The sequence below is a fragment of the Geotrypetes seraphini genome, chromosome 10 (genome assembly GCF_902459505.1).
Source record: "Geotrypetes seraphini chromosome 10, aGeoSer1.1, whole genome shotgun sequence".
Taxonomy (NCBI): Eukaryota; Metazoa; Chordata; class Amphibia; order Gymnophiona; family Dermophiidae; genus Geotrypetes; species Geotrypetes seraphini.
In genome coordinates, this window is record NC_047093.1 from 37,638,890 (window position 1) to 37,655,818 (window position 16,929).

Genomic DNA, 16,929 nt, shown 5'->3' on the forward strand with positions numbered 1-16,929 from the left:
AGAGGCAGAGGCAGAGAGAGAGAGAGAGAGAGAGACTGGCAGAGGCAGAGAGAGAGAGAGAGAGACTGGCAGAGGCAGAGAGAGACTGGCAGAGGCAGAGAGAGAGAGAGAAATAGAGAGAGAGAGAGGCAGACACAGAGAGAGAGAGAGACAGAGGCAGAGAGAGAGAGGCAGACACAGAGAGAGAGAGAGACAGAGGCAGAGAGAGAGAGATAGACAAAGGCCAAGAGAGAGAGAGACAGAGGCAGAGAGAGAGAGAGAGACAGAGGCAGAGAGAGAGAGAGAGACAGAGGCAGAGAGAGAGAGACAGAGGCAGAGAGAGAGAGAGAGAGAGACAGAGGTAGAGAGAGAGAGAGAGAGAGAGAGACAGAGACAGAGAGAGAGAGAGAGAGAGCGGCTGATAGAGAGACAGAGAGAGAGAGAGAGAGACAGAGAGAGAGAGACAGAGGCAGAGAGAGAGAGAGAGGCAGAGAGAGAGAGAGAGAGACAGAGGCAGAGAGAGAGAGACAGAGGCAGAGAGAGAGAGACAGAGGCAGAGAGAGAGCGGCTGATAGAGAGACAGAGAGAGAGACAGAGGCTGAAAGAGAGAGAGTGACAGCGTGACAGAGAGAGAGTGACACAGAGATAGAGAGACTGACATTAGCTACTTACTTGTAGCAACATGATACAAGTCCTTACATCATGGGTAATTTCACCAATAAAGCCTGTGTGGGAAGCTTCTTCAACTTAGAATACACTAAGCCTTTATGTCATTCTACCAAGCACAAGTCCCACGTCTCACCTGCTGTTTTTGTGTAGGATCATCCCAGTCTATATACTTAGGGCTAGATTCACTAAGGACACAAATCGTGTCCCCATCACTTTGCGGCCCAATTTTCCTCTGAACCGATTCACTAACCTTGTGGCTGATCATCCTCCGATCTGATCTGAGCATGCAAATGAGGGGAAACGGCATGCAAAGTAGGAAGGATGTGATTCACTAAACAAATACAGGCATACTGACTGGGCTGGCCGATCCAAAAACAAGCGACTGCGGAGGACCAGTCGCTTGTGTAAAAACCCTGCTCTCTGCCACGATTCTCCAACTTCTCCTACTCTCTGCCCTGACTCTTCTGCCCTTCCCTGCAGTGCAAGCCTGTGGTTTTAACCCACGGGTTTAAAGCGGGTTAAAACCACAGGCTCGCAAAATAAAAGTAAAAAGTAGGACTTGTGAAAAAGTAAAGTTTTGTTTCCAGCTCTGCTTGGCACGGAGGGCCAGCGCATGCGCAGACCATCTACAGATAGTCTGCATATGCGTCGGGATCGCTAGAAAGCGATCCGTGCAGTTGGTTAGGGGTATGATTACAATCACCCTCATTTGTATGAAGGCACTTCGTGAATCAGCCCCCCGGCCACGGATCAGATTCTAAACCCCAAAGATATTCTGGGAGAACTGACTGGTTAAGCCTACTGTCATTTCAGAAGTCCTTCTCTAAATGGGCTAACTTTGTACATACCTTTACAGTAATGAACCTCATGTCTATGCTAGGTATATAAAGTATGATCTTGTTCTCTCAAATTTACAACCAACACTTGCTGTAGTACTTGCATTGTACTAAAAAGTTTCCTTCTGGAATTCTAAATAGTTAACATGTAAAGGCAAACTTATCCAGGTGTGCTTGACAAATCCCTTTAAATCAAGCCTAAGCCACTGTGCACCAGATATACCCCTTAAAGCTGCTTGGGGGGTTTTTGAAGGATGTGTCACCTAGAAAAATAGCCACTGCATTCAACTTTAACAAATGCCCTGACTGGGAGCCTGAGGTTTTTAGCAAGTCTTACATCAGGCAACACATACATACACAAAATATCCTAAGCAGCTAATAGGAAAGGATAACTACATGATAGCAATAGGACACAAACAAAAAAAAGAAATTACATGAACTGCAAATTTTAACTGAAAACATTGCAATGAAATCTGTTGAGACAAAGACTGAGAAGATTACACATGGCAACAGCAGGCACAAAGTGGTGCATGTGCATGGTGAAGCAACTCAAAAAAGTTGAGTGCATTTTAAGCTGGAGAAGCTTCTTGAGTGGCTCTATTTTGGATAATACCCAAAATGTGAGTGCTTGCTATCCTACTTGTTCTCAGAAAAACCTGCCTCCTCTTCTATTCAGTGAACATAGCCCATCCTGCAAACAACTATTTTTGTAGCATCAAGCATCTTAAAATGTAATTGGAAGAATGCATTCCATGCAGTACCTAGTGGAATCATGTGACAAATGATTGTTGATAGATGTGATAATTCCTTACTCCAATGAAGAATGGTTAAAAAAGCAAAAATTTTCAAAAGGTGAAAATTAAAAATTATGTAAAAGGACTCTGCTTTTTCCAAATTATAGGTATTTGTATTATTGCCAACTGGCAAATTTATCTCCATGTCTATTCTAGACATGCAAATCCTACAGTAATTTATGGAAACAATTTACTTTCATGGGTTCTAGAGAAAATGGAAATTTAGATTTCTAACCGTGCATTTTCTGAACTACGAGTGTGCATCTCAGTTATTGTCCGTCAACTGCTTTTGTTTTGAAGCAGCTGAAAAATTATTATAAATATTTGCCAAGGACAAAATCTGGACAAAGTTGCAGCTAAAATGATGTACTTCAACCTACTAGTTCTTTCAATAGATAGCTGTGCCAGGAACCAGGGCACATGCCTCTCAGCTGAAAAACTATCAATGTGGCTGGATTAAATATATGAATAAAACTGAGGGAGTGGGGGAAGAGAACCTGAATAGCCTGTTGATAATTTAGCCCTCATAGAATCTGAGCCTAAAGTAGTACTATATATAAATTTCAGTAGATTCCTCCTATTACAAAAATTCTAAACCTAGCCACTTGGTGTGACCTTTAATGAAGACCATAATTTCCTCTCTCAAAGAGAGTTATGAATAAGTAAATGTTGCATGTCAGTGCGCCTCTTCAACATTACTATTTTGACAGTTCTTAATTACTGAGCAATTAGCTTCAATTAAGATTTTATTTTTTAAGCAATTGCCCAAATGCAAAAAATACTATCATATCTATGACAAGACTTGGTTTCAACTTCCTAGTTTGATTTTATCGGAAGAAGCAGGATTGGTCTTTCACATGGACTGGTTGACTCTGCTTCAAACCCCCAGGGTGTATGAAATCCCATGCAGTTGCAATCAATCTTACATTGGTGAAACTGGACGCACTAAAGGCTGAAAAAGCACAAGAGACACTGCATGCTATACAACATATAAAAATCAACCTTAATGTAACCCTTAATGGCAGGGAAACTGGTCATATGATTAGATTTGAGAACACAAAAGTCCTGGAGAAAGAAGACAGCTGGGCTCGAGAAGAATCAAAGAGGCAACAGACACCCCAATAACTTCAATGGAGATAACGGGCTCTCCATAAACAAAGCATGGCAACTACTCAGTCAAAAGAAATTTAGTGCAAAAAGGATTGGGGCCAAGGACGTTTTAAACACCTTCTCCATCTAAAAGTTTTTACCCTCCTTTTTTCTGTCAGAATTTAAAAAATGTGACCAGACTTTCCTTCCAGAATTTAAAATTGCATCCAATGGATGTTCCACCAAAATTCAGATTTTTCTACCAAAATTCTAATCTGTGGCCAACAAACTTTCCCACCACATTTCAAATTTGTGACCAACGAACTTTCCCGCCAAAATTCAAATTCATGGTCAATGGACCTCCCTGTTCTCAATTAGGTCAGTGGACCCACTATACATAAAGAAACTGCAGACCAAACCCTGAAGAAAGCCACAGCATGATGGCTGAAACATCGGTTCTACCTACCCAGACATGGTGAGATCCAGACAACAGCAATAATCATGATGCTAGCCACGGAAGCCTAAGAGAACATGAATACTAAAGCTAGACATAGCTGTAAAAAAGTCACTTTTATCAGATGATAAAAGTAACTACATTTAAATCTATTCTTTAAGTTATCTTACAAGAAATGCTGACAAAGACCAAGGCCTGTTGAGAGTCCAGCATCCTGTCCCAACTACCCTGCAGATTCCAAGTAGATTCCATTTTTCATTTCAATAGTTAAGTGATAGATTTCATCAAGTCTACGTTGCTAATAATTTTAGCTGACAATTCCTCCAGAACTTAGAGCTTCTTTAGAACCCTGCTATGCCAGCCACCATGACTACAATATCCAGCAATAACATAATTATATGCTGCATAAAAAACAAACACACTTTTGCAATCTGCTGGTTCTTCATTTTAGTGTTTGAAAAGTTTAAACCACTATTCCTTAAATTGTTCTATCCCACTCATGGCTTTATAAACTACATGGACCGTCTCAGGCTCTTTTTCATAATGAAGTGTCATAACCCTGCTTAGATTTTGTTTGTGAAGGATATGTTTCATCTCCTTTATCATCGCTGCTGCACTTCTGTGAACCATTTCTAGTTCAATTATATACTTTTTGAGATAGGGCAACCAGAACTATGCACAATACTCAAGGAGCTGTCACATCATATATAGGCATAATCACCATACCTTTTCAATTGATCCCAACATTCTACTTTGGCAGCCAGGGCACAATAGTAAGAAAATTTTAATACACTCTGTCCACAATGACTCCAAGATTTTTTTCTCAGTTGACAACCTAATTTAACTCCAGTTTTTTGGACCTATAGCTGGGATTGTTTCCTCTGTGCACATCACTCTCTATTTGTTCATGTTAAATTTCATCTGTTATTACCTACACAATCTTCCATTGTCACAAATTCTTCTGCATGTCCTCTATTTTTAACCACTTTGTATAACTATGTCTCTTCAAATGTAATCATCTCACTTGTTGCTCCTTTCTGAATATGCTGAACAAGACATACATATCTTTATTGATATTTAATATACCACTGAAGTAGCCTATAGAGACCCTAAGTACTTCCCTCAACACTTTTTCATTTGGAAAATGGACATTTTAGTTCTACTCTTTCCTATCTTTAGTTCACTTCCAATATATAATGGGCCACTGCCGACTAAACCCCAACACCACATTAAGGACTTTGTTAAATATCTTCTGTAAGTAAGCATTTAACATGTTTGGCTATTTGCACTTTCATAGAAATCTAATAAATTTGTAAAGTCAACTTGCCTTTGCTAAACCCATGTTAATTTATTCTGTCTAAAAAGGAGCATGTATAGCAGATTTTTTTAAAAATCCATTTACCACCACATCTCAATGAACAGTTATAGCTTGTTGGGCTTATTCTCTCTTTTAGGACTTTGTCCTGATTTTCTTCTTAGCTTGGTCACTTTTCTTTTTGTTTTCCTTAATAAAGGACAGAGTAGAGGCAGCAACTACATAAAAAGAGATTAGGTTCTTACCTTCATAATATCTTTTCCAATGGTATGCTGAACCTTAGGGTACTCAGTCCATTCTAACAAACATACTGCAGAAAAATGTCAATCACAGCTTTTGAAACCTCCTCTTCCTCCCAGGAGTCTGCTTCCCCTTCAGTTTGTTCCAAAGCATGCAAGAGCTCCAGAACAGTGTTTCTCAACACACAGTACAAGTACCCTTAGGGGTACATGAGCCGCTTGCTGGGGGTATGCGGAACTGGCCGCCGTTGAGGATATTGCCTGCCCACCAGCCGAAGCCACCACTGGGGATCTCTCCTTTCTGTCCTCCATCCTCCTGTCAAAGCCGCTGCCGAGAATCCCTCCTTCCCTCCACCCTACTGTCAAGCCGCAGTCGGGGATTTTATTTTCAATTTAGTGATCGAAATGTGTCAGTTTTGAGAATTTATATCTATCTATATTTTGCACTATATTTGTATATTTTTCTATAGTTTGTTACTGAGGTGACATTGCATATTTTAAAGTCATCTGCCTTGACCTCTTTGGAAAAAAAAAAAAAAAGAATATAAATGATGATTAACATTTTCTGTGCATAGTGTGCTTTGTGTTTTTTTTTAATTTTGTGGTTACCATTATGTATTAAGATTATATTGTGTGTATATGAAAAATGGATAGAAGAAATTGCATTACAATTAGTACTATTATGGGAGTGGGTTCAGGGGCACTCAGTTGATATTTGTTAGACTTAGGAGGTTACTTGGCTCGAAAAAGTTGAGAAACACTACTCTAGAGTAAAAGACAGGAGGAGGGACAAGGGGAACTCCCCTGCTCATGTAATATCATAACAGTCAATAATGAAACTGTAATGTATAAATGAACGAACATTACCACTGAAGTTTCCAAGTTCTATTAAAATTTGATATACCGCCTAAAATTGTCAAAGCGGTTAACATCAATCATATTTACAAATCGTTAAAATTGAAGGGAACATATTTAAGACTAGATGCTAACAGGACTTAAAGAAACACCTAGGATAGAGGGGAGAAATACAATATATTATAGGAAAGAAGAACAAAAAAGGTTAGTACATGAGGAAGAGTGAGAATGCTCTTCCTTCGGGCAATTTTATCGCATGGTGGAAGTTACACATAATAAGCATCTGTAAATAGACATGTTTTTAGGCTTATTTTGAATTTGTCAATACGGGTCTCTTCAAGTAAATGCTGGGGTAATGAATTCCAGAGGGTTGGAGCTGTGACTGAAAATATTGTTTTCCTAATGGAATCATAAAAGGTAACAGTAAAACACACAAAAGCAACAGCTTAGTGAAACACAATTATCTCTTGAGAGTCTATTTACAAACTGGTTCTGAACACATAGTCTGACTGGCAGAGAAGTCTTAGTTAGCTATGAAAAAGATCCATGAAGCACAAGGCAGAAACAGGGGCATCAGAAATTATCAAGCAAGGGTTCAGCATACCATTCCTATCTACTGGAAAATATATTATCAAGGTAAGAAGAACCTAATCTTTTTCCAGTGCAATAAGAATGGTATGCTGAACCTTAGGGACATACCTAAGCAGTCCCCAAAGTCTTGGGTGGGAGAAATGAACCTGCTTTCAGTACAGAGGATCCAAAAGTGGAATCCTCTTGTGCTGCCACATCCACCCTGAAGGAAGCAGCAGACTCCTGGGAGAAGGAGGAGGCTTCAAAAGTTGTGATTAACATTTTTCTGCTATATGTTCATGAGAATGGACTGAGTACCCTAAGGTTCAGCATACCTTTCCTACTGCACTGGAACACACATTAGTTCTAAAGCCTACAAAAGAAGTGTCTTCCCCACTCTAAAGAGGCAATCGCCTACACCAAGCCAATGGTAAAAGCGTAAAGCAATTATAGAAGCAACACTGTTCAATTCAAAGCAGAACACACACATATAGCAATCAAAAAGTCACCTTACATGGCCATATTTTAGCAGCAAATGTTCCCTGCTCCCAGAGTCTTAAGGGTTTTCAATTATTGGCTTGCTTTGTCTCCAAACAAGCTGCATAAGGAGCTTGTCCCCCTCCCATTATGTCTGAAGAGCCAGGATGTTCACTTAATACACATTTTTCTTGTGATCTTGCTGCTTAAGCTTTTCAAGTCCCTGTGATTCCATTGTGTGTGTGGGGGGGGGGGGTTGTTTTGGGGGTTTTTGTGGTGTTGGTTTTTTGTTTTTTTTTAACCATATTTAAGTACAGTATTTGCCACTTCAGTAGCCAGCTTCTATAGCTGAATTCAGCAGTCTCTCCTGAGTGATAGAGCTGGATACAGAAGAACTAATCTTCTGCAGAGGCAGTGGCTATTTCCAATACATCTCAATAGTGTTATTCTTTTTCTCTGGATTGACTGCACTAACAAACAATTAGATTAAGAGTTTTGAGTCTTCACTGGTGATGTTAATATTGGTTGAGCTCCATGTCCAACTTTTGTGATGCAACATTCGAGAAGATAGAAGAATCCTGGATATTTTACAGGTTGACAAATGTTTTTATTCCCAGTTGTAAGTGAAGAATTAAGGTGTTGGCATGTTGCTTTTTATTGTTAATCATTTTGAAAAAGTTCTTCCTGGGAAGGCAGAATATATTTTATAAATAAATACTAAAGGGTTAACTGAAATTATGGTTGACACTTGCTTTAAAAGATCTGTTAATTAGGCTGCTTCGACAAATCAATTTTTGACATAGATTATTTGCCTGACACTTCATAGGGTGATATTTATTGATTATTACTCATTTGCATGTTACAAATAAATGAAGACATTTCAGTTTTGAGTTTACTTTCACCACTACTTTACATATTTGCCACTAGACACCCTTATCATTAGCTCCTATTATTATATCAAACCTATTATAAAACTAATAAAGGGGCAGTGGATTCTCTGACAGTTCTAAGTTCATAATCATCACCCTTAAAATACCACATTTTAACCATATGCTCGCTAAAACATTGGCATAAACTTGTAATATGTATATAGGCTGTTGCTGAAAGCAATAAATAATTATACCAAATACCATCTTTCACAAATTCAGCTGGAATATTAATCAATTAATCCAATATAAATCAGTTAACGTGTTAATCATTTGAAAATTGTTAGCACACTCCTTCCAAGAAACTGAAGGTAAAACTACTTGGAAAAAGCAGTATCGGATTTTATGCAATCATGCAATTATGGCACTCCAAATCAAAATATAATGAACTGTTAAGCATGTGGGTGAAGGAATACTGCTATTTCTAGCAGAAAGTCAGCATTCATGATGATTTATTGTCAAGTTTTATAGAGAAGGTTAGAAGAGCATGGAGGGAGGGAAGGGGGAAGAGCTACATGCTACTCACATACAACAGGGATCCACTCTGTAGTTCAAAATGACATTGAAACAAAATGTTAATGGTTATGATTTATGTCACACACAGCATTAAAGTCAACTTCAGGATTAAAACATGAGCACACTGATGCACTGGATGCCAGTCCTCAAATTCATCTATTAATCCACAGTGACTATCAATGAGGAAAAACTTACTAAGTTTAGAGTAACATTTTAGTGTATATCTTTATTACATATTAAGTTAGCTAACTATGAAAAGTGCATCACTACTATATTTAGAAAATCACCTCCTATACCTGAATTAACTCACCATAAGCTACATATGAAAAAGAATGAGGGAAATTCAATTTAAACAGAGAAAAAACACTGTACAATATGTGGGGGAGGGGGGTTAGTTATCAAGCTGTGTCAGGCACCAACGCCACCATTTGCCCTTTAACATGTGATAAAGGGCAGCGCAACCATTCTTAGAGCCATAATGCACTATTTAGGTTATTTGGTGTTACACAGCAATGAGATGCAAAACATATAAACGCATGAAAAGCAGTTCATTAATATGTAAATACAGTGGTACCTTGGATTACGAGCATAATCCGTTCCAGGAGCATGCTCGTAATCCAAAATGCTCGTATATCAAAGCAAGTTTCCCCATAGGAAGTAAGGGAAACTTGCTTTGATATGTTCCCCTCCCCACCTTCCCCCTCCCCGAGGCCAGCAGCGCTGCTCCTCCCCCCACGAGAACCGGCATTGCTCCCCCCAAAGGCCCCCCCCCCCGCGAATCGGCACCCTCCCCCCCCGCGATCCGGCACTCCCCCGCCGCCATCGTGCACTCCCCCGCCGCGACCTGAGATCCCCCAACCCACCCGAACCCTCTTCTTACTTCCAGTGTAGCCTCCACATCGGCATCGGCACCAGCATGTCCTGTGCGTTGGTGCCGGTGCCCGAAAATCTGCTTCCTGTGCCGGGCCTTGAGCATGCGTGCCGGTTCGCGGGGGGGGGGAGGGGGCGCTCGTACAGCGAAGCAAGCTCGGTTTACAAGGCACCAAGTTTGCTAATGTTTTGCTCGTCTTGCAAAACACTCGCAAACCGGTGCACTCGGGTGGGGAGGGCTAGTCGGCCTGGCTCTTCTGCGTCCTCTTTACAGCATTGGGAAGCAGGTAGAACGCGAAGGCAATGCGAGTCTATCACTGAGCCCGGAATGGGCTCCGCGATCAACTCGCGTTGCTATCGCGATCGACCTTTTGGGCACCCCTGGGCCAGAGAAAAGCATATACAAGTAACTGCGTCTTAAGTAGTTTTCTAAACATACCCTTTTCACAGCAGTTTCGTATCTCACTCACCAAGGAGTTCCATATCTTAATTCCTGCACAAGAAAAGATTGCTCTTGCCCAGCCCACTAGACACCATGGAATTTTATAGGTAAGTTGTGGGTTGAGGATGAACACCTGCCACCAATGTTCCCTCGAAGCCGAGTGGGAGTCCTCTAACTGCACTGCTGCCAGTGGGTGGTGGTGCTTCAATTTTGTGTTTTCAATTGCTAGGAACAGGCAGGTTCCCTGGAGTCCTGCTGAGCTTGCCTGCTCTCCCTATTGAAAATTGTCAGGACTGTAGGTGGAGGACTTCCACTCACCTTAGAAGGAACAGTGCCTACTACCGACATTTCCTGAAGTTGATAGCCCCCTCTAACCTTTTCCTATCGTAATAAATTTTACGTTAAGCTGGTTCCAATCGTACTTATTTTAGCAAAGTTTTGTATTATTCACCGTTATCATTTACGGCTATTGTCAAGTTTCAAGTTTCAAGTTTATTTATTCTTGATGAATCGCCTATATAAATTGCTAGGCGATGTACAATGAAATAACATGTATTAATAAGTGAAACAAGTACAATATTAATAGTGACATAAAAAACAAATTTGTTGTTAGATAAAATATAACATACTTTACAAACTGATTGTAAACCTAATTTAAAATAATGTGTGGGTAAAACATACATGACATGTGTGGTTAAGTAGGGGAGTAGTTACAGTTTTTGATAGAAGAGAAGAAAAAACATAAAAGGGAAAAACAAAAGGTGGGTAATAATGGCTGTGTTAAAAAAAACAAGAAAAATAAAAAATATAAAACTCTATAATGATTATAAAATTATCAATTTTATTAGTCCTAAGTTCCATACGCATCTTTAAAAAGAAAGGTTTTTAGCGTTTTTTTAAACAATGTTAGGTCTTTTAGTTCTCTAATGTGTTGGGGTAAAAGATTCCAAGAGTGAGGGGCAATAACTGAGAACATGTCTTGTCTTCTAGTTCCTATCATTTTAACAGAAGGCACTGTAAGAAGATTAGATGCAGATGAACGAAGTGAGCGTGTTGTACTGTATGGGATAAGCCATCTGTTAATAAATTGGGGTTCATTAAAGTTTAAAGCTTTGAACACCAATAACAGTAATTTGAAAGTGAAACGATGACTTATAGGAAGCCAGTGGGATTTAATCAACAGCGGAGTAACGTGGTCATATTTTTTAGCTTTGTAAATTAGTTTCACGGCGGTATTTTGTATAAGTTGCAGCCTTCTTTTTTCTTTTTGCGTTACATTTATGAGAAGAGAATTACAGTAATCCAATTTAGTCATGATTAGGGAATGAATGAGAATGTTGATTGTAAACACAATGGCCCAATAGATGGGACAAATGATAGGTAGAAGGTGTACTGTATGTCCCATGCCATGGGACATACGATGGCAATGACATTTTTTGGGATGTCCCGTCATCCGGGACACACGATAGGAAAAGGTTAAGGTTTATTTGGGTGCACTGGGCCAATGAAATAATGTTACTTGTGAGGTGGTTCACAAGCCTGTGGTAAATTAAGGTGTGATAAATGTCCACCTTTTACCACACCTTGATAAGACATTAAGTGTGTATGTGGGGGGGAGAGTTATCAGAGTTAAAGGGTTTTTTTTCTGTCACTTAAAAATTACAGGATTTTTATCGGAAGCGCACTTAATAGTTAACAAAGCACTTAAGTCATACATGATGCTTGAAATTGTCATTTTCCAGCTTACTAATCCACACTGCTCTATACTTGTCAATCTATGGACTTGGTAGGCATCATCTGGAGGCACTATTTCTAAAACTATAAGCATGGTTTCATTTATAACAAATGTAAATTCTATTCAGGTTTTTTTGTATTTTGTCTTCCTGTTTACTTATGAGAATTTTTTTTTATTTTTGTACATTATAACCTATTTTAGGAGATAGCTTCTTCCTGGCCTTAAAGTAAATGAAATTCTAAATACTCAGCATAGAATTTACCTGCTGCATGAACCTGGGAGCACAACTGTGACCCCCATGGAAACAAGTGGCTACAGCATTGGATATGCAGACAGGTATGCTGTGATCAAGCATGATAATGTAAAAGGTGCCTACAGAAGAAAGGCTGCAATGTTCCAGGCCAGAATTGTGTGCTAATTTTAATAAACTTTGTAAAAGTGGTCATGGACTTGATATACTGCCTTTCTGTGTTACAACCAAAATGGTTTACATATATTATATGCAGGTACTTTTTCTGTCCATAGTGGGCTCACAATCTAAGTCTTGTATCTAGGGTAGAGAATGACACAGGAAAAAAAAATTTGTCCCCGTCACCTCCCTGTGACCCGTGACCACTTTCCCTGCAACTATTATCCCCGCAGCATCCATACAAGCCTCAGTACTGCAATATTTAGCTTATTCCTTCCTTATAAATCAAAGTTCTGGCTGCTGAACTAGAGAAAGAGATGTTCAGCTGGTAGGGTTTTGGTTATAAATTTTTATAAATAATATACTACTTTATCCAAAGCAAAAAAATTAAATTAAATAAATAAATAGAAAATTTTTCTTCTACTTTTGTTGTCTGGTTTCTGTTTCCCTCATCTTCTCATTCAATTCCTTCCATCCACTGTCTGTCTTCTCTCTGCGTCTTCCATTTGCTCTGTTACTGTGCCTCTCCCTTCACCCCCCCCCACCCCAATTGGTCTGGCACCCATCTTCTTCCCTTCCAGCATCTTCTCCCCACTCTCTCTTCCCCATTTCCCTTCAGCGTCTTCTCCCCACTCTCTCTTCCCCATTTCCCTTCAGCGTCTTCTCCCCACTCTGTCATCTCCCTTTCCCTTCAGCGTCTTCTCCCCACTCTGTCATCCCCCTTTCCCTTCAGTGTCTTCTCCCCACTGTCTTCCCCATGTCCTTTCAGTGTATTCTCCCCACTCTGTCTTCCCCATTTCCTTTCAGCATCTTCTCCCCACTATTTGTTCCCCATTTCCTTTCAGCGTCTGTTCCTTTCCTCCACCACACTTCTCTCTCGCCACCTCATCGCCCTTCGGCACCCCTTGCGCAGCCCCTTCCTTCCTTCCCGAATCTATCTACCTCCCTCCCTCCCCTTTACCTTTGAGGCGCATTTTGAGTAACTTCTTCAAAGTCGTTGAAGCCTGCCAGCAGTAGCGTGCGTGTGTGGGCGGAAGCTTCTCTTCTGACGCAACCGGAAATTGTGTCAGTGGAGAAGCTTCCGCCAACACACGCACGCTACTGCTGGCAGGCTCCGATGGCTTTATGAAGAAGTTACTCAAAATGCGCCGCAAAGGTAAGGGGGAGGGAGGGAGATAGATAAATTCGGGTAGGAAGGAGGGAGGGAGGCGACCACGCGTATTCCTCCCCTTAACTGTGGGGACATCGCTCCACAGGGCATTGGATGGTCTTATCCCCATATCTGCAGTGAGCACTTTTTTCCCCCCTCACCGTTTTGGCGGGTAACAGCCACCATGTCATTCTCTAATCTGAGGCAAAGAAGGGTTAAATGGTTTGCCTAGAGTCACAAGGTGCAGAAGAAGGAATTGAACCCAGTTTCCCAGGATCTCAGCTCACTGCACTATCCATTAGAATTTATGATGATTGATGGTATATCAAGCAAGAAAGTTGAGCCTATGGAACTGTCAGGGGTTGGAGGACACATGAAGAAGAGCGCATGCAGTAGGAAGACATAAGGGGTGGTGGGAGAGAATGAGCATCAATAGTGGGATCAAAGTACAATAGGATAGCGGAATAGTTGGGGGGGGGGGGGAACCCCAAGGCTAAGCCTAAAAGGAAGGAAGGTTTGAAAGCTGGGGAAAGAGCTTGCTACCAAACTTTGAGAGAACGGAAGGAAGAGGAGGACTGGTGTCAACCCTGGGTGTTGAACTGGTATGTGGGGCAGGAAACCCTATGCCGGAGTCAACCCTGGTAGGAAAGTCACTCATGAGAAAGGAGTTCAGCATAAAAAAATTAAAAATTTTGAAGTTAGCCACCATTTTTGCACCAGTTATAAAATGAATTATACTATGACACAATTAATCATAAACTTCTCCTACAATGCCTGCATGATATTGGAATTAGAGATCAAATTCTGGACTGGTTTGTATCCTATATTTCTGATAGAACCTCAAAAGTCATCTTTAAAGAGACTACCTCTAACCCTTTTCCTAATAAGTTCAGTATACCCCAAGGTTCTATTCTATCCTTGCTACTATTTAACATATTCATGGCTCCCCCCTTGACACTGGGTCAGTCAATTGGATTTTCCATATTCGCTTACTCTGATGACATTCAGTTAATTCACCCAATAGATGTTTATGGTCCAGAAGATATATCACTTATAAATCAAAAGATGGAAAAAAATATATAATTGGCTAAGCATTAAATATCAGCAAAACAAAGGTTATGATTTTTCCAGTTAGAGACGGCCTTTCTTTATCAAGCCCAATTTCAGTTTCATTTGCTCCCCTACAAACAGTGCCAGCACTCAAACTTTCGATGGAAAACTAACCTACCACAATCAAATTAACATGGTAGTACATAAATGTTTCCAAAGATGCTATATGATTCGCTCACTTTCCAAATTACTTGACATAGCATCCATCAACATCTTAATTCATTCAAAGTTTTACATCACCATTTACATATCGATATATGTTAGGGTTGGCCAGATTTTGGCCTTAAATGATGTTTGTCGTTGATGCAATGTTTATGTAATTTGATTTTTATATGTAAGTATGTAATTTGTTACAGTGATGTGATTTGTATGAGAAATGTTGTGTCTAATTTTGGATGTTAATATGTAATTTGCCCTGGATAAGGGTGGGTGATAAACAGTAAATGTTACAATAAATTTTGCCCACAAAAATCAATAGCAATCAGATCACGAGATGTAACAGAAAAATTATTAACGAGGTAAAATTAAAGTCCAATACAAAAGAGCCTTCCGCCCCAAAATTCCTCCTCTAAGCCGGTTTATCAGTGCGCATATGAGATTACATTATGACATGAACATCATGTCGTGCTTTCAGAAAGTTTTCAAGCTGCTTAAGATCATAAAAACGAAAGTTTCCCTTCCTATAAAATGAAATAAACAAATGGAAATCGCAACAAGAAATTAGCTGATAAAGCCTAACTTTAGGATGCAACGCCAAAAAGGTCTTGCGTCTAACTTGCATGTCTCTCTCAAAGTTTGCTTCTAAATATCTAAAGGAAAGTTTTAAGGCCGAATTGCGGTCCAACTCAGAGAAAAAAGAAACCACTAATGTTGTTCTTTGCATTATCACTCCCAAAGAAGATGCTAGAAAAGTTGTCAAGCCCATATTGCCTTCGTTAACCTCAGGGCTTTTAGAAATTTTAGTCAAACTTTTAAATCCTTACAGATAAAATAACTCTGGTTATCAGAGACAGTGAATTGGCGGGCATATATAAGATTTCAATAGAATATTTCTTCAACATATCCCCAGCAGACACCAATGGAGACCTTGGAAAATTTAAAACTCTTAGTTTATATCTTTTAATTTGGTTTACAAGGTATTCCAGGCATCTAAATGTATAGTTCTTATCCTTATTGTAATAGCCTCAACCGTTTCCAATGTCTGAACCTTTTCTTTCAAACTCAGAAGAACACCGATCTGAAACTTGTGCCTGGAGAAGAACCACTTCAGAGATAACTTTTAAATCTCTACTATTTTGTTTCACATTACTTAATAACGAGAGATACATATCATTAATAGCCTCCTAAAATGACTCCAATGTCACTACGGCTGGTTTCACAATTTCCCTCTGTTGAAAATCAAGAATCAGTCGGCCTTTAACTCTAAGTAAATTACTCTCAGTTCCTTGCCCCAAAATGTTTGAGACCGCTCGTGTGGTAAGATCTTCCTCTGGAGTTGGTTTGCCAACCCTGTCAAGTGCCCCCCTTGCATACCAGGTTCTCCCAGAGGGCAAATCTCCTCCAGTCCAGCCATTCTCTTCTTTGTGGGGTTATGTGGGGAGCTTGCTTTTTACCAATTTTTGTTTCAGATTAGGTGGCTGACGAAGGCCAAAATAGGTGGAACGTTGAATATTTATTTTAGTAATTCATCTTTTTGGACTAGTGGTTGTAGATCTCATATAATAGATATCATATTAAAAATTTCAATACCGGAAGGGGGAGTGGCCAAGATGGCGGCATGACTGGTGTGCTGCCAGCAAGTTTCTGCTCAATTTTTCCTCGTGGACAATATGCCCCATACCAACTGGAAAGGCTCAGTTCGGTCAGGACCCTCACCGGCCAAAACCTCTATGCCATTGCAGCAGACCGTTTTGGATTTTGCTACCAGAACTCCTCTCATTGCTGGAGTGCGAAGCTTGCTAGAATTGGCATCGTGGAAGTCTCACTCTCGCCTCCAGACCCGGTAGTTCTTCCGTGCCCTGTGGCTGATCCGTCTGCATCTCAGAGCGGCCCCGATGCCGAGGTGGTTTTGTGAGTCCTTCCTAACGAGGGGAGTAGGACAGAGGAAGGAGCTGCGGGAATTGAAAGCCAACTTGGGGTTGAAGATATCTGTACGACCCCCACGGAGATAACCCAGCTTGATGTCTGAAAAACACTCCAAAGGATGGAAGGAATTGTTCTGAAAACAGCAGAGGAAACTTCAATGTTGGTTAAAAAGGTAGACTCTCTTACAAAAACCGTAGAGGATATTAAGATGGAAAATGATTCAAGATTTTTGGTTGTGAATCAAGAGATTACTGCTCTTAAAGTGGTTAATGAAAGTCTAAATAAGGATAAACTATTAATTCATAAGAAAATAGGGCAGCTAGAGAACTACAACAGGCATCTAGGAATTACCTTGTTTTGCTCCCGAGGCCATTCCTCCCTTGAACAAAATTTATTATTTACCTGGTAC

The 16,929-nt window shown here is 40.2% G+C and overlaps 1 protein-coding gene across 2 annotated transcripts in view; it reads right to left on the reverse strand.

The window, feature by feature from the left end:
• MYH10 (myosin heavy chain 10) overlaps positions 1 to 16,929 on the reverse strand; it is a 365,956-nt gene that overhangs the window by 255,195 nt on the left and 93,832 nt on the right. The window contains exon 7 of one of the 2 annotated variants that reach the window (XM_033960583.1): positions 8,730 to 8,747. The exons of the other annotated variant lie outside the window; for it this stretch is intronic. Within the exon in view, the coding sequence (XP_033816474.1) occupies positions 8,730 to 8,747 (18 nt within the window). The remainder of the gene's footprint in view (positions 1 to 8,729; positions 8,748 to 16,929) is intronic. 2 annotated transcript variants of the gene reach the window in all.